Source organism: Cicer arietinum, chromosome 4, assembly GCF_000331145.2.
Source record: "Cicer arietinum cultivar CDC Frontier isolate Library 1 chromosome 4, Cicar.CDCFrontier_v2.0, whole genome shotgun sequence".
Lineage (NCBI taxonomy): Eukaryota > Viridiplantae > Streptophyta > Magnoliopsida > Fabales > Fabaceae > Cicer > Cicer arietinum.
In genome coordinates this window covers 19,353,266-19,374,002 of record NC_021163.2, presented here as the reverse complement: position 1 = coordinate 19,374,002, position 20,737 = coordinate 19,353,266, and the positions used below count along the sequence as shown (strand labels likewise).

Sequence of the window (20,737 nt, the reverse complement as noted above, 5' to 3'; positions counted from 1 at the left end):
AATTTTCTTAAACTACCCCTTGTTTGGTTATCTAAAAATGCAATTATTTTTCTTATTATGAATTGTATAACTGCACCAACTCTTTCTTTGAACTATGATGCTAATTTTTTTTGAAAACTTTAGTTGTAAGAGAAGTTTGAGACGAAACAAACAATTATGTTTTTTTTTTTTATGAGAATAAGTTATCTTTGCTAATTTAGGAAAATGTTCATTCATTTTGAGCATTGACTTTTGACCAAAATTTTTAGAAATGGACCGGTTATAATTCATTTAGGGTTGAGCATTGGTTGGGTTTTGGTGGATTCGAGTTCAATTTTGCTAAATTATCCAAAATCGAGCTTTCAATTTACAGATTCAATTTTCATCGATTTTTTCTTTGGTTTAAGCGAGTTTCGATTAGTGCGGATTTGCGGGTCATTCAAGTGGCTTGATTTGGGTGATGAGCATTTTATTTCTTATTATGATGTTCATTTTCTTCAACTTTTTGTTCATTTTATTTTTAAATTATTATTTTTTTTAAAATATTGGTCTTTTAATATTTTATCAATGTTTGAGTAGGTTTTTATCAAACAACATATTTATTATATTGGTAGTTTGATGACTAATGAGATTGAGAGACTCATCTTAAAAATTGAGTTTTTATACCTATAATTTTAAATGAAGCAATCGAATTCGAGTAATCGTAAGTCTATTTTTTCTCAAATCCGATCACTCAAACTCATATACCAACATTAATAAACTTGTGTGATCCATGACCTGCTATAACCATCTCGCGCATCAAATTAGTCTATTTAAATGACGAAAGTTTGGTCGATTCAACTAGTTTTCTCTTAGGTGTAAATCTAATTATTTATTGAAAATGATTTATTTAAAGAAGCCAAAAAGTTTCAAGCTTAATTGGTCAAGAATATCCCTTATAAATGTATGTATGGTCTCAAGTTTAAAGGTGGATGTGCAAAAGTCAATATCCATGCCTTCCTCAAATGTCCATGGTGCTAAAAGTCTTCATATTTGAGTATATTGTTCCTTTAGCTCATACGTATCGATTAGGAAAATATCTGGTGTTTCGTATGCTAAAGAATTTTCTATTACAAAACATTGACTTGTTGATAGTTGTCTAGTTTCCATTTGTGACGTGACAATTTTTAATGATATGATACTATATTTCACTTTTATGCATGATCTTGTATTGCTCTCTATCAAGCTTATGTCTTAAACTTGCAATTCCATTTATCAATAATTACGTCTCATTCCGCAAACACTGTCACAATAAACTTATTTCTAACGGTTAAAATAGTACTTCAATTGTTCCTAATCTTAGATACTTTGAACACATTCAAATTCAGAATAATAAAGTCACATATATTTAGTGTTATATTTGGTTTTGCGGTAGTAAAAGTTAATAAAAGTAGTTAAACAAAAGACTTTTAGAGTGATATAACGAAATTCAAAATGAAATAGGTTGAATTAATTTGAATATCGTAGAAACTACAATGTTTTCTTCAGAGTCGAGTCAATATATTTAAAAACTTAAAACGAATTTTAATATTAATATAATTGATATCATGTGATATTTATTTTTTAATTAATTTAATATTATTGAGACAAAATTATATTTTTTAAATTATATATTTTAATTTTAAAAATATTAAAATTTGATGTCTTTTTATTAAATAATTTTTTAGAGACCTTTTGATATAGTATAAATTTTATTTTTTATGGAAATCTAAAGTGATTATTTTAACTATCTTAATGTGAAGCTGATTCTAGTCTTACTTCTGCCAAACTCAATTCAATAATGCAGAGTCGACTTTGCTTCAAACATCCAAACAATTTTTACAGTGAAAATCATTCAAACATCCAAACAATTTTTATAGTAAGAATCATCAAACATCCAAACAATTTTTACGGTAAAATCAAACCACATTTAACCTATATAACCGTGCGTTTAGAATTGTAGACGTACAACCATAAAATTTCTTAGACCTTTTTACTCATATTTTATTTAATAAAAAAAATTATTTAATGTTTACTTGTGATTTATTATTTTATAGTAGCTTGTGATTTTTGTAAAGTACAAAAGAAAATTAAAAACTTAGAGAATCAAAGATTATATACGGAGGAATGACTAATTTAACATTCTCACGTTACAAATAAGGCACTTTTATAATTACTCTTGGAATAATTTTTGTTTTTGTGTGGTCCCAACCACAAAATACATATCTATTTAATTTTTTTCACCATTCATAGTAATAATAAATAATAAATTACCTTTACTTCAATGCATTTTTCCATTTGTGTGTCTAAATAATTTATAATTGTATTTATGACTATACAAGTGTTGCTCCAAAGCTTCACATGATAGATGCTAAAATGATGATTTTTGCCTTCGCAATGACAAAATCTAAAAAGAGAAAAATTTAACTAAAACCGAAAATTCCACCAACAAAAAAGTGTATTCAAAATTTCAAACCCAAAATAAACTTAAATTGTCCTGAATCAATCCCCGTTAGTTAGAAAAGTATGTTGCATTCGTCCATTGCGTAGAGTTATGAGGAAACCATTTACAGTGTGATCTGTTTGGTGTGTGGAATTTTGATTTGAGAAAATCAGAGACTGCATCAACTTTATTTACATATTGTACATTATTTAAACAAACAACAAATTATTGTGCAAGGCAGCAAGGTAAAGATCATAACTATTAGCTGTGAAATGGAATAAAGTTCTGCATTCTGAAGGAGAGATAGATACTACCTTAGTTTTTGACTCACAAGCTGGTACATAAACATTATTACAACACCAAACAAACAAGCTGGAAAATGAAACATAACAATGACATCAACTATATAATACACCAATATTTTGATTGAAGATACATCCCACTAATACAAACGATGCTTTATTGGAATATCTCAACTTTCACTGCTGAGGCTGCATAGTACAAACCAGATAGCAAAATGAAACAATCAGAATCCAATCACAATTCTTCAAAATCAATAGCGTGATATTCATAACGAAGATAGTACCAGAAAACGTGTCTTGAAAAGATCAACTATTTCCTGAGGATTCACTCTTGTCTGTGTATAAGCATCAATCTTGTTCAGCTCCTACAAAAGAAACATTTCATTCACAAATGAATCTCTCTTATGTCTGTAGAGTTGGTAATACTACTTCTTTTCAAATGCATGCATTGAGGACCGAAGTTTAAATGAAACAATCTGTTATCTGTCAATACTTGCTAAACTAATGGAGAAATTTTCTTCTAGTTAAGATTGAAGATTATGGTGAATACATACAAATGAAAGCAAACTAGTACAATTCTCATAATCAAGGCAAGAAATTCTACACAAGTGGTTGTTAAAGTGTACCTCAATCCATGTTCCAAGTTTAGGCCTTCCTTCTGTGATGTCATGCTTGAACACCTCAGCGAAGACAACATGGAATCTTTCAACAAACGGAATATAGGCAATATCCACCTGATCACCACGAGCATTTACAAATTATATGAAGAAAAAGCTAAAGTCATTGATATTATCTGATGCATCATGAAAAACATTATAGCAATATGCTTAAAAGGCTTCAAATTTGAAAGGAAAATGAAAATTTCGACGACCATTGATTTGATTTAGACTCACCAAACTGAATTGACCAAGCAAGAATGGCCCATCATCAAATTTACCAAGAGAATTCTCCAAGAATTCAAAAGCAGGACCTGATTCAAAATAACCAATTTAAAGGTCTATTTTATATTTGATTAAAAATAATACTTTCCTCCATTTATAAACTTAAACGTCTTACTGGATTGTTGCACAGCATCCCCTTTTAACGAAACAAACAAGTCTTTGACGAATGTATCAACATGGGATAACAACTTCTCACCGTACTCCTTCCTGGCCAGATCCTACAAAAATTTATACCTACAATCAATTTTATTTTATTTTTTAAAAAGGTTTCAGGCACAACATAAAGTTAAGGTCTCGATGTTTCTACAACTACAATGCGATCAAAATTGACAGTGGTCTCATGAGCCTTAATTGATCTCACAAATATCAATCATCGCAATACAACCACAATTTAAAACCTTCACTTAACATTATTAATTCTTTCTAACCTATATAACACTAACACTTGAGATTAAAGACGTGTCAGGAGTCTATGTCAATATCAAACATCAACACATGTTAACATTCAATTCTTCTAATTTCTTAAACTATGAAAGGTGTCTACGTATCACTGACATTATCAAGATGAGAGACCATGATGGACAAAAAGAGAATTAATGTGCAATTCTTACATTGGGAAGAAGAGGAGTCCCTTCAAAGTTAGCATCAACATATTTGATCAAATCAAGACTTTCCCCCAATACCTTGCCATTGTGCTCCAAAGATGGCACCTATTAGTATTAGTATAAGAAAGAGAAAAATGAGGTCAGTCCAATTTATTTAATATTCTATAATAATAATAATAATGAAGTTATAATAACAAAATGACAAACCTTATTTTCAGGATATACTTTTTCCTTATACCAAGCAGGCCTGTTTTGAAGGTCAATAGGAACCAATTTGATCTTCTCTTGTAACCCCTGCAATTCAACCAACGGAATTAAAAAAAAAAAAAAAAAAAAAAAAAAAAAAAAAAAAAAAAAAAAAAAAAAAAAAAAAAAAAAAAAAAAAAAAAAAAGAATACAAAAAAAACACTGGATAAAATAGGATAGAAGACGAAGAAATCACCTTGTAGTTCCTAGTGATCCATACACGTTGTGCAAAAGGGCAACTATAACTGGTATACAACCTAAAAAAATGAATGAGCGAATTAAGAATTAGCGCGTGTGAAATTTGAAGCAAAAGCATAGAAAGATAGAAATGAAGGTGAAATTAGGAGTGGGAGAATGAAGAAACCTGGTGGTTCCATCGAAAAGAGGTGGTTGTTCGGAAGTTGAAGTCAACGGGGGAGCACGAACATGTTGACCGGCGCTAATTAGTTAGAAAGAGAGAAAAGAAGATTGTTAGTTAAAGAAAAAGAAGAGAATTAAGAAAATGAAGAGTTTTGTTTCATACATAGTGGCCATTGATTTGATTTGGTAGTGTTGTTTATGAATTGGAAAATGGATTGATAGATAGTATTTAATTTGAAGCGTTTATATTTATAGAGTTGGAGTTGGATGTGGTGTTGTCAGCGATGACGGTGGTTTATGTTACTCTAGTCTTGGAAAATAGTTCAACATTTGAAATTAATCGTGGGAACACCGCATCACACTTGTTGAAAATACTATTTCAATTATCTATAGATTAAATTCTTATTTTAATTTACACTTTTATGTTTTCTTTTATTTGGTTGTTTTAAATTTATTTATACATACTTACTAAGAGAACCAATGTTATCTTTGATATTATTATTTGTCTGTTTTATACCACATTTAGCAATTTATCATCTCATTCATAGCTTTCTAATTATAATACCAAATTGATGTTACGTTGAATTTTAAAAATGAAAAAATAAATATAAATATTTTTTTACAAATGCAATAAATAAAAAATAATTAATTGAATATATTTTATTAAATCATATTCCAATTTTACTGATTTCTTCATATATATAATAATATTGAAATAGATATAGCATTATTATAATATTTTCATTTAAAGTTGATATTATTAGTAATTAATCAATTCAATTGACTGATCTGTAAAGGTCTAAAAATGATTAATGAGTTGGCTAAAAAACTTATTAGTTACTATTGATACATTGCGAAACCAAAGAAAAGGTTCAAAAGTGGATTTTTCTTTTCATTTTAAAAAAAGTCTAGTTATCACACATTGTTGGTATAAGTATTTTACATTATTATCGCACTACAATTATTATTATCACATTATAATTATTTTATAATGTATGGATATGATTTAAAAACTGTTACATTGCATTGTATATGAATCAAATTTTTTTTTTTATCTTAATTGCAATTTTAATTCTTCTATTATTATCAATTTATTAAAATAGTCTTTTTATTTTAAAAATCTATTGTTTTGATCTTTTCCTCATATTTTTTAACTAAAAAATATGGAATTAATATATTTTTTAAAGACATGACTTACAATTCTATTATATAAAATCATCCAGATGCATTAATTATTCATACGTCATTAATTAAATTAAAAATATAAAAAATTCAGAAGTTGAAAATTAAATTTTTACTGCGTTTTATTTCAATTTCATGTGTTAATCATTTTACATGATCCTATTATATGTCACATTATTTAAAATATCTCACATCATTATTTTTTAGTTAAAAAATTCGAATGATAGACCAAAACTAACAACTTTTAAAATATGAGAACCAATTTAAAAATAGAGGGACTAAAATTGCAATTAAGTCATTTTAAAAAAAAAAATTGACGTTGAATGATTAAAAATTTATTATTTAAATATAAATATCTATATGTGGATATAGATTTTTAGTCATCTAATTTTGACACACAAATTTAAAATCAAATGTTGACAATAATTTAGATATCTAACACAACATAAATATGTAATTATTTATGTCCCGTCGATGATCAATAAATATAATAAAATATTACAACTCATTAAATATGCAATGAACACAATTAAACATAATTTGAATGTATTTAATAAAAATATAATTTTAAATATTATTAACTACAATAAAATACATAAAATAAATTGGTTCGAATTATACTAAAATTTGAATGAACTAAATCAAAATACGAATTGATTTAATTTAGATAATCAAATGCACAATTTTATTAATATCTGTGAAGTTCTTTAATCATAAATGTCTAATAAAATATATTATATTATAAATAATATTAATTAAATAATATATTTGAGAAAAATTTGTATTGAAAATGAAACTAGACATTTATTATGAGATAAGTTTTTCTTAATAAATGGATAGATGACTAAAAACAAGTGAAAGTTTGCTGAAAACGAAAATTTTGGCATAGTAGCCGTTGATTATGTTCCTGGACACTAATCTGAATGAGAAATATGTCTACATTCATTTAAGAGACTGAGAGAGTCTGTCTATCGTAATCTATTGCTTCATCAATACTCGACAGTGACGTACTTCCTCACTCTTGTCTTTTTGGTTTTTTATTTATTTACCGCAAAATACATTTTGATCCCTTACCTAAAAATATATACTGGACAGATTAATCCAGAAAAAATATCATTTTTAATTTTTCATAACAAAATAAAACAGAATAATTTAGTCATTAAATCATAATTTATCATTTAATGGAATAGAAAATAATAACATGTAGAGTTAATAAATTATTGACGGTGTCCGTAATTTTTTTTTGGTGATCTTTACCAGAAATATAAGATGATATATTAGTCATTCATTTCACATAATTCTTTGACGACTTTCATATATGAAGTATTTCTCATGTTATTTTGTTTTTTCTTTTCAGGTTTTCGTTTCTAAACTGTAAATTTTTTCCTTTATGTCATGATTTTGTTTTTTTCATGGACCATTATATATTATAAGTAAATTTTTACATAATCGGTCACAATTCAAAAACTAATAAAAAAATTAATTAGGAAAAAGTTGATACAAAAACTAACATGTCCTAGTTTATTTTTGTCAAAGACTAAAAATGATCTTTTTTGTGAAGGACTTTAAGGATGACAATATTAATACTCATTTATAACTTTATAATTTTTAATATTAATTCTCTTCGAATCCATCGCCTTAAAATTATAACATTTCATCTATTTCTTTCTAATAGCCATCATTTTTCTTTTCCATCTTCCAATGAAGTATCAAGTATCTAATAGACATCCTACTAGTCATTTCTTTCAAGTCACTCTCTCAAAATTGAAAGAATTGAAATAGTAGACTTTAAATTTTTAATAATTTATTTCAAATCTTTTATTTACTAGTCATCTTGAAATAATTTATGAAGTAAGTGGTAGAAGTAGTCAAAAATAGATTGTTTAATTCTATGTGTGATATATTGGAAGTAAAGTTCACAAAAAATGAAGTTTTCTTAACTGTTAAAAATTTAAATCATCATGCTATTTGCCTATACTGAAAAATACAATCAAGTTTTTTAATAAAGAGTTCATATCATTTCTTAAAAGAAAGGCGTGAGACATCTGACTCTCATAATTCAGCACATAATATTGATCAACAAATGTGGAAAAAATTATAAAAAATAAAAAATATTCCAAAACACACTCATTTTGCTTAGAGGATTATACATGCAAATATATCAATAAAAATCATATTTTTAAAAGAGGAGTTAGTTGTGATCCATTATGTATTTTTTGTGGACAACATAGTGAGACAATTTTACATCTTCTTATAGAGTGCCACTAGTCAAAGCATGTATGATTTGCTTCCATTTTAGGTTTTGTATTTAATTCACATGATTCAAGGTATGTATCATTTCATGAGTTGTTGGAAAGAAATATTATTGATGCAAATGAGAATGTGACTATACATGTGTTGGTCTTGTGTTATGAAATATGAGGGGTTAGAAATAAAAAATGTTTTGAGGGGACTAATGTTAATGTGGTTACCATTATTCAAAAAACACATAAGTCTATTGTTAGTTTTAATAGTGCTACTGTAATGTTGTTGAAGACGCTAAGTGGCAGTCTCAATTTGCCTATATATGATGTTCGTTGGACACACAAATTTAATAGTTGGTAGTTATAAGCTTAATGTTGATGCAGCAAGTCCGATAAATAGGGATAAATATGATATTGGTGTTGTAGTGAGAGATGTTGATAGTATAGTAGTTTTAGCTAGGTGCTGACCAATCATTTTATTACCAGATTCAAAGGTAGTAGAAGTTTTAGCTATGCAGAAAAGCTTGAAATTTGCTTAAAATATGTATTTCTTAAATCTTATAAAAGAATCAAATGCTTCAAATGTGGTTGTCGTGTTGAACACTTATCAACAATTTTCTATGGGTTCTATTATTGGAGATTGTATTAATTTTAATGTTTATTTTCATAGTTTAATTTTTTTTACATGTTAGGCGTGATACTAACCAAACTGTTCATTATATAGATTATAGAGACTCCGTTTTATATTTCTATTATCTTGACTTTTAATTTATTGTGACTTTCTTTAATGAAATAAACATTAACATAATAAAAAATCTAATAAATGATTCCTCGTAAATCAACTCCATTGGACATGCTCTTATACATATTAAGACAATTATTTTGTTTACTTTTTATTTTATGATACCTTTAATGATATATTAAACTTTAAAAATATAAAAATAAATAGAAACAAAATTCTTCTACAAAGCAAATAAATTATTGATGGTGTCCGTAATTTGGTGTCTTTAACATAAATATAAGATGATATATTAGTCATTCATTTGATAGTTGTTTCCGACTATTTATGACTACGACAAAGAGTAGATAAGGTCCAACACAACAACAATTCTTTGGCGACTTTCATATATGAGGTATTTCTCATGTTATTTTGTTTTTTCTTTTCAGATTTTCGTTTCCAAATTGCAAATCTTTTTTTTTTTATGCGATGATTTTGTTTTCTTTTCATTGACCATTGTATGATACATGAATTTTCACATAATTTAGTCATAATTCAAAAATGAATAAAAAATCGATTAGAAAAAAGTTGACAGAAGTACTAACATGTCTTAATTTATTTTTGTCAAAGACTAAAAATGATATTTTTTTTAAGGATCCTAAGGATAACAGTATTAATTCTCTTTGAATTCAATGCCTTAAAAAATTGTATTAACTAAGTCTTATTAATAAGTAATAATTCTATGTAATCACATTACAACAACATTCATTTATTTTATTAATACAATTTAGCAAATAAAGATTGTAGTCTTAAAATTCTAGCTTAACTGACAAAATATTGATATTGTTAGGTTGAACATCATAACTCCAATTTGAATTTAAGATCTGTGAATTTCTAGTGATAATTATAACATTTCATCTATTTCTCTCTAATAGCCATCCTTATTTTTTTTATCTTCCAATAAAGTATCAAGTATCTAAGAGACATCCTCCTAATCATTTCTTTCAAGTCACTCTCTCAATTGAAAGAATTGATATAGTAGGCTTTAAATTTTTAATAATTTCTTTCAAATCTTTTATCTACTAGTCATCCTGAAATAATTTCTGAAGCAGACTGTGGAAGTGGTCAAAAATAGATTGTCTGATTCTATGTATGATATACTGAAAGTAGAGTTCACAAAAAATGAAGTTTTCTTACCTGCTAAAAATTTAAAGCATCATGCTATTTGCCTATACTGAAGAATACGATGAAATTTTTCAGTAAAGAGTTCATATCATTTTTTTAAAGAAAGACGTGAGATATCTGCCTCTCATAATTCAGCACATAATATTGATCAACAAATGTGAAAAAAGTTATGGAAAATAAAAAAATATTCTAAGACACACTCATTTTATTTGGAGGATTCTACATGCAAAAATATTAGTAAAAATCATCTTTTTAAAAGAGGAATTAGTTGTGATACATTGTGTGTTTTGTATGAACAACAAAGTGAGACAATTTTACATCTCCTTATGGAGTGTCACTGTTCAAATCAGGTATTATTTGCTTCCTTTTTAAGTCTGGTATTTAATTCACATGCTTCCAGGTACGTATATCATTTCACAAGTGGTTGGAAAGAAATAATATTGATGCAAATGAGAATGTGATTATACATGTGTTGGTCTTGTGTTATGAAATATGAGGGGCTATAAATAAATAATATTTTGAGGGGACTAATATTGATGTGATTACCATTATTCAAAAAACACATAAATCTATTAATTTTAATAGTGCTAGTGCAATGTTGTTGAAGGCGCTAAGTGGAGGTTTCAATTTACCTATATATGATGTTCGTTGGACACATAAATTTAATGGTTAATTGTTATAAGCTTAACGTTGATGCAACAAGTCCGATAAATAGGATATTGGTGTTGTAGTGAGAGATGTTGATGATGTAGTAGTTGCAGCTAGGTGCTCGCAAATCATTTTATTACCAAATTCAAAGGTTGTAGAAGTTTTAGCTATGCAAAAAAGCTTGAAATATGCTAAAAAAATTTTTTTTTTAAATCTTATAAAGGAATCAAATGATTCAAATAGTTGTCTTGTTGAACACTTATCAACAATTTCCTATTGGTTTATTATTGAAGATTATATTAATTTTAATGTTTTTTTTATAGTTTAATTTTTTTATATTTCTATTATCTTGATTTTTGATTTATTGTGACTTTCTTTAATAAATTAATCATTAACATAAAAAAAAATCTAATAAACGATTCTTCGTAAATCAACTCTATTGGATATGCTCGTATACATATTAAGACAATAATTTTGTTTACTTTTTATTTTATGATACCTTTAATGATATATTAAACTTTAAAAAGACAAAATTCTTCTACAAAAGCAAATAATACTTATGTTCTTTTAGATTAATAATATTGTTTTGTCTCTAAATACTGCCCCGTTTTATATTATAACTCATTTGGGGAAAAAAATCTCATTCAAACATCTAGTGAAACTAAAATTTTATTTTTATGAAAAATAAAAAATAATAATCACAACAAGAATCTAGAATAAAAATATGTAACTAACGAGTCAACAAAAATATAAAAATTATTATTATAAAAAACATAGAAAGTATCATTCAACTAAAATAAAATAAAAATCATTAAGTTAAACAATTGATAAGTATAAGAAACACAACTAAAATAAAATAAAAATCATTAAGTTAAACAATTGACAAACTATAAGAAACATAAGGGTAAAATCATGAAATCAAAGTGGTTAGATTAAAAGAGCTTATTCTCTCTACATGGCCAAATATAGAAGAAGAAAAAAAGGCAAATAAAATATGACTTATAAATAAAAAGATATAAAATAAAGTTTGAGGGTTTCTTTTTTCATTTGATCCAACATACACTTCCAAAATACACGTAGGAGAAAATACACTTACTATCCGGACATCTATACATTATAATAAAACAAACATGATAAATTGACAAGTTTGACACGTGTCAACAAACTAAAATGTTAAGAAAATATCAAAGTTTCTATTAATAGAAATAATATGTGCGTATGCTTGAAAAGTTAATGGGCAATTAAAAAATAAAAGGAATGAATTAAAAATAAAAAGTTTTTTGTTGTAAGCATAAAACTTCTGTTTGTCCACGATACATCCGTTTAGAATTTAATGATCAATTAAAAATAAAATAGAATACACCACGACTTGACAGTTTTTTCTATGCGTCCGTTGAGAAGTTAATGACCAATTAAAAAATAAAAAAAATAAATAAAAAATAAAAGATTTTTTTGACAAAAAAATAAAACTTTCATTACATGAGAAATGCAGTGAATGACCAATTAAAAAAATAAGAAAATAAATTAAAAATAAAATATAATACACGACGACATTTCACATTTCACGGTTGAGAATTGAGTGGCCAATTGAAAGTTAATTATTTTTAAATCACTACTTTAGCAACAACCACTTCAAATTAATTTAATTAAAATAATTATTCTTCTTAATTCATCGTATTCCGTTAACTGTCTCTAATGATCTCTCATTTTTTGTGTCTCTCTTATAAATATCATTCACATTATCTACTATATACACAATTCCTTATTAGTTTTTTTTTTTTTTTACCAAAATTCTTTATCTTTCTCCGAAAAAAATTAGATTTTGTTGGTTCGATTTCTCCAAATATTCATGGAATTTGGTTGATAAAGTTGTGACATTGTTCGTGTCAACGTCAAAACATAAATTTTACGCTGGAAATAGTCTTGACGGTGATGTTAAGTTTAATTCTTTTGTTTATAAATTCAAATTTTAAATTATACATAGTTGTTGTCGGTCTTAATAATTTTGATTATAGTTTATCTAATAAACAGTTGCCACATAGTTGTTGTCCATCTTAATAATTTTGATTTTAGGTTATGTAATAAACACTATTACCACAAAGTTATATTGAAGAGAAAAATAATAATTTAGTTAAGTAAATTAATTTACGTAGGCGCCATTAATTCAAGTTAATTTCCAGCGAAGAGAAAAATAATAATTTAGTTAAGTAAATTAATTTACGTAGGCGCCATTAATTCAAGTTAATTTCCAGCGAAGAGAAAAATAATAATTTAGTTAAGTAAATTAATTTACGTAGGCGCCATTAATTCAAGTTAATTTCCAGCGAAGAGAAAAATAATAATTTAGTTAAGTAAATTAATTTACGTAGGCGCCATTAATTCAAGTTAATTTCCAGCGAAGAGAAAAATAATAATTTAGTTAAGTAAATTAATTTACGTAGGCGCCATTAATTCAAGTTAATTTCCAGCGAAGAGAAAAATAATAATATATTTAAATAAATATAAAATTTATTTAGGAATTAAAAAAAATACAATTCATTATGATTTGACGATTTTTATGTAGGAGTAATGGTTTTTCAAACTTCAACCACTGATTTAACAAATTTGTTCCACCACGATTTGACGAGTTTTTGTAAAAGTGTGTAATAATTTTTTTAAAACTACTATTTTATTAATCTATTATACATTTTACATTCTAAATTTATTATTAAATATCATGTAAATTCAAAAGAAATGAAAAATTAATGAAGACTAACATGCAAATTTATAGATAAAAGATAACCATAATTTTTATGTGTATTGTAATTTTTTTTGTAATGATTATTTTTCTGTAGTATTTTGTGAATAGTACCGAAATGAAAGATATTTCAACAAAATTTACATAAATTTTTGAATATCATGTATTTCATATAAATAACATACTTAAGTTATATATGTCATGTCCATTATTTTAAAAATCCCTATTTCATCTGATCTAATTATTTATTTATTTAATAATTATTATTTTTATTTGTTTAAAATTAAAAGTATTATTTTATAATAAGTTTTGTTGAAAAGAAAAAAAAATTCTTTAGAGAGTTAAAGAGTGGTGCTATCAGGAACATTGGCATGTCAATAAAATTTATGAGAATATATATATATATATATATAACAATTTATTTATTAAAATGTACATTATTTTCGTGTGACGAACGGGTTACACACTAGTGTATTTTAGATAAAGTCTTTAGATAAGACTTTGATTTTAGAAAAACATAACAGGGATATAATTAGTTCTAAAAAAGTTATTAATTTATTTAAACCTATAGATCAATCCGCCTCCGTCCCGTTTTTAGTGAATTAGACAAGAAAGACAAACTTATAGCAACGGGTTAAAAATTTCAACTTGCCCGCCAAAAAATACAAGTGAACCCATGATGAATGAATGATAAATTGTAATAAACATTATCCTTTCCCCTGCCTGCCTTAATTAAAATTGTTATCCGGGATATATATGAAAAGTTTTACAGTAGAAAGTTCGGCTCGTGTTTTAGTAGAAAAAGACATTGAATATTCAAAATGTAGTTTTAATTAAAAACTACAAATTTTTTTTATCGACAATTTGTAAAATTGCAATTATTATGCTTTAACTTTCAACATTACAGCCATATCAGAGGCTACAAAGGGTTTCCTCAGTTGGTTATTGGCTAATGACACAATCATATAAAATAAATATTCCTTTCCAAGATATTACAACATGATAAAGGAATAATAATAAATGGCCTTTCTTGGGGAAGTGGGTGTTGTGGAATTGGATTGCTTGGTGAAATAGAAGCAATCATGTAGAGCTCAACTCATTCTGAGTTGGTTTAAGCTAGTCAGATTTGTTAGCCAGACTTAATATCACTCCAATGGTAAGACTAGAGGCTACAAAACCAAGAGATGCCTCCGTTGAGACATGGATTCCTGTAAAAATGAAAATATATGTGAAAAATTCCAAGTACAGTGGATCATATTAAAATTGGTAATTGAAAGACTAGTTGCATACTCACCATAATAGTCCAGGATCATCTTGCACCCAATAAATCCCAGAACAACAGCAATGGACGGCTAACAAGAACAAAACATGGTTATCAATGGTAAGCATGGAAATATAAGTTAACAGAGTAATATTTGTCATATATATCACATCATATCAATGAATATTCAGTATGTAATACACATAATAAGCACGAAGCCAAAGGGAAACAGCAATTATGAAGTGGTAACAGAAACATAGTTCAAGATTTCAAGTACCGAATGTAATGCATGAGGTTATTTTAAAGAATAGCTTCAACCAGCAGAAAATCATGCACCAGCCATGGTATATCAACAGACAAAGTCGTTACCTGTAAGTACTTCAATTCTGACATACCCTCCGAAATGATCAAGTAAAGGGACCTCAGACCTACATTTGAAAAATAACAGTTGTTTATTTATTGCTGTTTCACATACAAATAAATTTTGTAAGGAAAAACATAGACTATTGTTGGGAAGAAAAACATCTAATCTCAGATTATAACAAAGAATGAACTCATGTTGTCCCTCCAGTTCCACGAGTTAATAGAGAATCAGATAGATATAAAAATTACAAAAGAACCACTTCTTCGCAACAACTTTTGTTATAAAATTGTTTATTAGCAAGTGTTCAGCAAGCAAATAGATGAACTACCTTAAAACTGGAACTGTACTTGCTAGCTTTATCGGTATCAAACTTTAAGGAACACAATTTGAATTCCAAAATTAAATCTAAATGTACTAGCATTACGTCACAAGGAGAACTGCGGCAAGAGAACTTACCCAAAATGGCAAAAAGATTAGAAGAAAACACTATAAACGGGTCTCGTGTTACACCAAAAACTGCAGGTATTGAGTCCACCTATTAGAAAAGAAAATTGTGTCAAGATTTAAACCACAAAACTCCACATAAAATAGAAGGATCAGAGAATCAATATTCTTACAGCAAATGCAATGTCACTGAGTTCAATAACTGCTACAGTAAGAAGCAAAGGTGTGGCCTGCCCAAAATGTTTGATCCCTGTTAGAAATCAAGTTGAAATTAATTTAATTCATTAAGAAAAATCTTTTGACTTATGAAAAGAAAGCAATAAATGCAAATCGAAAAAAAAACATCAATGCATTTGTGTTGAAAAGATAAGAGTTGCTTAAATAAAGAGAATGGGGAAGTAATTTCAGTTTGCAAGATATCTTACCATCCATATTCCATCCTGATTTGTTATGAACCGGTTTCCATCATAATATGCTGCAACAATTTTGTCAAAGTAAGATTTTGGATGACAATATTACTCAGCAGAATGATATATAAACTCAAAGCAAATGACCACATGCCAAGTACAATGATAAGCCAACAATATATTTTCCCCTGTTCTTCATTCATCATGGTAGCATATATGTATTCATGTAGGCATGCACGTGTATAACTTATTCTAATCCAGCATTCCAAAAAGGAACAATGGATCAACCCAATATTAAAATACTCCAGCTTATATCTATTTCTTCTGGTCCAGCATTCCCCTTCATTGGTTGCATACCCCATGGGTACTACCACTGAGTTGAAAAGATTCTCATTAAAAATTTCATTCTATTCTTCAATATTCTGATCCAGTTCTATAATTTTGTCTCAAAAATGAAGAATCCAATTTCAAATTTGCAATATTCAACGGATCAACAGAAAATCTCCAACAACAAAAAGAGAAAGAAGTAAACATGATTAGAGAACATTACTTGTTACAGGAATCAATTTCTGGCATGTCTTCACCAAAAAGTTATCAGATAAATCTGACTCTTCTTCTTCACTAGCAAATAGCTATTCATAAAAAAAGAAACAAGCTTTGATTAAGCAAGTCCATAGAACTGTAACCACACAACAAGAAGTTTGAAGATCCTAGGATAATGTTAAAGAGATAAAATCATTAGATTTGAGTGCTTCAATCTAACAGTTTAAGGTTCAGGATGATTGGTCATTGGTATCATATAGAAGCCCCTTTCACCAAGGAGAAAGAAGTTTGATGCCCGTGACCTTCATTCGTTCATAATTTAATTAAATTTCAGCATACGATAAAATGTGTTATACATGCTTCAAGCCCTAAGTAGCGTGATGGGGATATTGGGTACACAAAAGCATCCATGTTGATGTTCTAACAACTTCCAGCTTTAAGGATCATCATTTCCTTGACACATATGAATGTAGAAAGCATTGTACAAAGCAAGAATGAAGTTCTCAAATATTGGATAATAAGAATCGTCACCTTAAATGATGAGAAGAGTAATATCGCGGCCAATAGAAGGTTAACTGCCTCAAATCTCTAAACATCATAGTATTAAACAAGATGGGATGATCAATAACAAGTATACAAGCCTTAATCAAAACAGCAAAAAAAGAAAGAAAAACTTAAAGAGAAATATATCCATCTTGAAAACACACCTGCAGGGTGGCTGTTCCAAGAAGTATTATTGTCAGGCGGAAAAAAATTGCACCAGCAATACCATACGAAAGTACACGACTCTGTAAGTTCAATAAGAAGTGAAAGAAAACTGATCAATTATTTGCATTTGTGCTATTCTAATATGCAGTACCAATAACTTATTATAACATAAGTTTAAATTGCTCAAAGTTTGCCCTTGGCAAGAATGATTATACATTACCTGATACAATACTGGTACTTTGAAGTATTTGAATATTAGAACAAAGACAAAGAGATTATCCACCGAGAGACTTTGCTCCAATATGTATCTAAAAAAGTGTACAAAGGTCATAATCCTATTGAGTACAAAGTTTTCAAAAGTGAAATAAATGCAGAGAGGAGGAGGGGTGGCTAAGTCTATATCTTGGCATATATTTGATATTTAGAAGTATTTTATAACTTCTTTAATTTAGAAATGGAAAATAAGTTTTCCCCTCCCTTTCCCTCCAAAACCCAAATCCCCAAACATACCCTAAGGAATCTGAAATGCTCAAAATGATTAAAAAGCTTAAAGAAACTTTGCAAAATATTGACTTTGGCTCATCCGGAACATTGGTTGTTCTATTCTAGCATTGTAAAAATGGATTACGAAAGGTGCAAACATCACCAAAGGTGCAACATGAGAACTTCCTACGAGGTCACTCATTCTAGTAAAATTAAATTATGGAGCATACCCAGCAAAGAATTCCGATGCCTTGTCATAACCTTCTTTAAAACCCAAACCAATACCAAATGCCACTGCTGCGCAAACCTACAAGAAACCACAAGAATATTGATGTATATCTGAGGAACCAATACTCTATTCGAATTTATTCAAATGATAGCTATAACTCATTAGAATTTTAAATCTAAATTCCGGTTTTTGATCAAATTCATCTATTCCTTAGTTTCATTTTTATTTTTACCACAATAGAGACTTCCTACAAATATCAATCTAAAAGAATATCAGTAAAATCATAATTAGCAGAGATTTACCCACCCATAAAGCTACAGTTCTAACAGCTGAGCTCTGTGATTCCTCAGTAGAAGATATCTCATCGTTACTAATGTTATCATCTGGTAGAGCAGTAATTCTCTTCACTTCTGCACCACCACTCATAAAAAAATTAATAGCTAAATTAAACATATTTTTAGTCTATAATTGTCACGAAATTTGTGGTAGTTATTGTACCTACTTTTCAGTCCTTACAAATTACAAAAGAAACTAAAAAATACATGGTTCGGTAGTAATTTGTAGACTAAAATGCAAATACAAAAATAAATAAAAAATATAAATTTTATAGAAACTAAAAACAACAGTAAATGAGCATTTTGGTACTTGAAATTGTAAGGGTCCAGCAAAATAGTATATCACATTTACGAAATAAGAAAAATTAATCTCTTAAATTAAAGTATATCAATCAATTTAGTTTCTATATCAAAATATTCATAAAAACCAATATAAGACCTACATATTGACTTGAATAGTCCCTGCAACAAAACAAACATAAGACACTTAAAATTGTCGTGTTTAAACTATTGAATTTGAAAAAATGGCTAAATTGATAAATATTGTTCAATTTAAGGAATTAAGTTGTGATTTTACAAATTTGAGGAGCTAATTTGATCAACCATTTCCTTACAATTTCAAGGACTAAAATTTGATTACTCTAAAGTCTAAATGAATGAATAAGTCACCTGAGGAAGAAAATCCATGAACGTGACCAACTCGTTTGGAGCTTAGAAGTGGAAAACGGTGAGGACGGTGAAAATGATACACTGACAAACACATTAAAAAAACGTGGTTAGGGGTAAATAAGTAATTAAGAAGGTGAATTTAGATGAGAGAGATGAAGAAACCTGAGGAAAAAGCAGAGATAGGATTGTGAATGAAGTGAATTGTAGAGGTTTTGGAAGGTGAAACCCTGAACATGCCTTGATTGAATTTGAATGGAATTTGAACGGCATTGTTAACCACAGAAGCTAATCCCATAATTGTTGAGTTGAGAGAGAATAATTAATTAAAAATGAAGTGAATAATCTTGTTTTCTTATTTTCTATACTCTTGTCCCAACGTTTAGTTTGCGCCAGAATTATAAGATAAGTTCTTGTTTTCTGTTCTGCGTTAAGGCTTGGACGGAGTGTGTGTGTGAGTACACCACACTCTCACCAATATTTTTTATATATATATTTTAGGAGATCTTTATTTCTTTATTTTTTATAACGTTAAATAAATTTATAGTTATAATAAAATTTAACATATTTTGTTTTTAATCTTTTGAAAAAAATAACATTTTTTAAACTTACAAAATTATCATATACAAGCTGCTTTAATTTTTCCTGTAACGATAACATATATTTTTTGATAATTTTTTTGAAAGATATATTTATAATATTATAAAAAGTTTATTTACAAAAAATCATATTAAAATTTGACTTTTAAATTTAGATTTTTTCTTTGTTTTTATTTTGAATTTGTGACGTTTAAAAATATTATATTTAATTAAACATGTTTTATTTCAAAAAAGACTAAAATTGTTAGTAGAATAAATTTATATGGATTAAAATATGTGATTTTTTTAAAGGGAATAAAAAAATTGAAATTTTATTTGGATTAAAAGTTTGTTTAAGTCTTTTTTATATTTATATTCTATTTCAAATTAAAATTTCTATTTTGTATATTTCATACAATTTGTTAAGGAGACTTCTATAATACATCGACAAATTAAAGGATTTTGATACAATTGCTTTTTTAACTAATGATTTAATGATCGTTTTATGATTAAAAAGTAATTTTTTCGTAAACTTTTGTACTTTGAAAAAAATATATTTCATGGAAAACAACATCATTTCATTTTTTATAAGCACAATACAAATTCTCTATATGTTATTTTGCTGACATTTTTTATAAATGATATATTACTATTCTTGGTTTAAATTATTGATTAGGAAGGAATGGAGAAAAATAAATTGAATAATACTAATGATTGAGAGAATTATTTATATCAAGGGTTATATAGTCAATTAGATAAAATAATTAACTAGTGTTAAATAACTAACTAGATAATGTCACTAACTAATCGATTTAATTAACTAATCAATTTAAGATATCTAATATTCCCTCAAAGTAGAACATGTTTAATACATTTTGAACTTAGAAAATCTCAAGAAATAAATATTTGCTAAAAGAAATTTGTAAAGTCGAAAATTTATCGACTAAAATAATTTGAAACACTGAAAGAGTCATCAGTAAAATAATATGATTTTTGTGTTTGACTATCAATATTATGAATAGAAGCTAATATGGATAAAATATGCAATGCCAATTAAAGTTAGGAAGATTGAAATTGTATTTAACCATTCATTTTTTTTTTTTTTGGATAGC

The 20,737-nt window shown here is 27.3% G+C and overlaps 2 protein-coding genes across 3 annotated transcripts; both read right to left on the bottom strand.

Annotated features, from left to right (window-relative positions):
- Positions 1–2,708: 2,708 nt before the first annotated feature.
- On the bottom strand, positions 2,709–5,236 carry LOC101511327 (glutathione S-transferase L3-like). Its single transcript, XM_004497387.4, has 10 exons — positions 5,058–5,236; positions 4,899–4,973; positions 4,731–4,791; positions 4,496–4,582; positions 4,295–4,393; positions 3,799–3,901; positions 3,636–3,712; positions 3,369–3,476; positions 3,027–3,107; positions 2,709–2,931 (listed from the first exon to the last, which is right to left on the bottom strand). Exons 1-10 carry the CDS (start codon positions 5,066–5,068, stop codon positions 2,920–2,922), a joined length of 714 nt encoding a protein of 237 aa, XP_004497444.1. The 5' UTR covers positions 5,069–5,236; the 3' UTR covers positions 2,709–2,919.
- Positions 5,237–14,420: 9,184 nt separating this feature from the next.
- LOC101511020 (thylakoid membrane protein TERC, chloroplastic) lies at positions 14,421–19,488 on the bottom strand. Of its 2 annotated transcripts, XM_004497386.4 has the most exons (14): positions 19,213–19,488; positions 19,051–19,131; positions 18,353–18,456; positions 18,048–18,124; positions 17,555–17,642; positions 17,334–17,414; positions 17,158–17,214; positions 16,634–16,715; positions 16,102–16,151; positions 15,850–15,906; positions 15,689–15,767; positions 15,238–15,296; positions 14,902–14,959; positions 14,421–14,815 (listed from the first exon to the last, which is right to left on the bottom strand). In XM_004497386.4, exons 1-14 carry the CDS (start codon positions 19,343–19,345, stop codon positions 14,724–14,726), a joined length of 1,098 nt encoding a protein of 365 aa, XP_004497443.1. In that variant the 5' UTR covers positions 19,346–19,488; the 3' UTR covers positions 14,421–14,723. The 2 variants fall into 2 exon arrangements, with proteins under 2 accessions (XP_004497443.1, XP_027189078.1); XM_027333277.2 differs by lacking the exon at positions 17,158–17,214.
- Between the last annotated feature and the right edge of the window lie 1,249 nt (positions 19,489–20,737).

What these genes read in the sequence shown, in the direction of transcription:
- LOC101511327 (XM_004497387.4), bottom strand. An exon ending in AAGTATATCCTGAAAATAAG is followed by an intron (nt 4,394 to 4,495) that starts GTTTGTCATTTT and finishes TAATACTAATAG; the next exon opens with GTGCCATCTTTGGAGCACAA. An exon ending in GGATGCTGTGCAACAATCCA is followed by an intron (nt 3,713 to 3,798) that starts GTAAGACGTTTA and finishes ATTTTGAATCAG; the next exon opens with GTCCTGCTTTTGAATTCTTG.
- LOC101511020 (XM_004497386.4), bottom strand. Translation starts at nt 19,345, where the DNA reads ATGGGATTAGCTTCTGTGGTTAACAATGCCGTTCAAATTCCATTCAAA. An exon ending in TACTCTTCTCATCATTTAAG is followed by an intron (nt 16,716 to 17,157) that starts GTGACGATTCTT and finishes TTTTATGAATAG; the next exon opens with CTATTTGCTAGTGAAGAAGA. An exon ending in TAATCTTTTTGCCATTTTGG is followed by an intron (nt 15,297 to 15,688) that starts GTAAGTTCTCTT and finishes TTTCAAATGTAG; the next exon opens with GTCTGAGGTCCCTTTACTTG.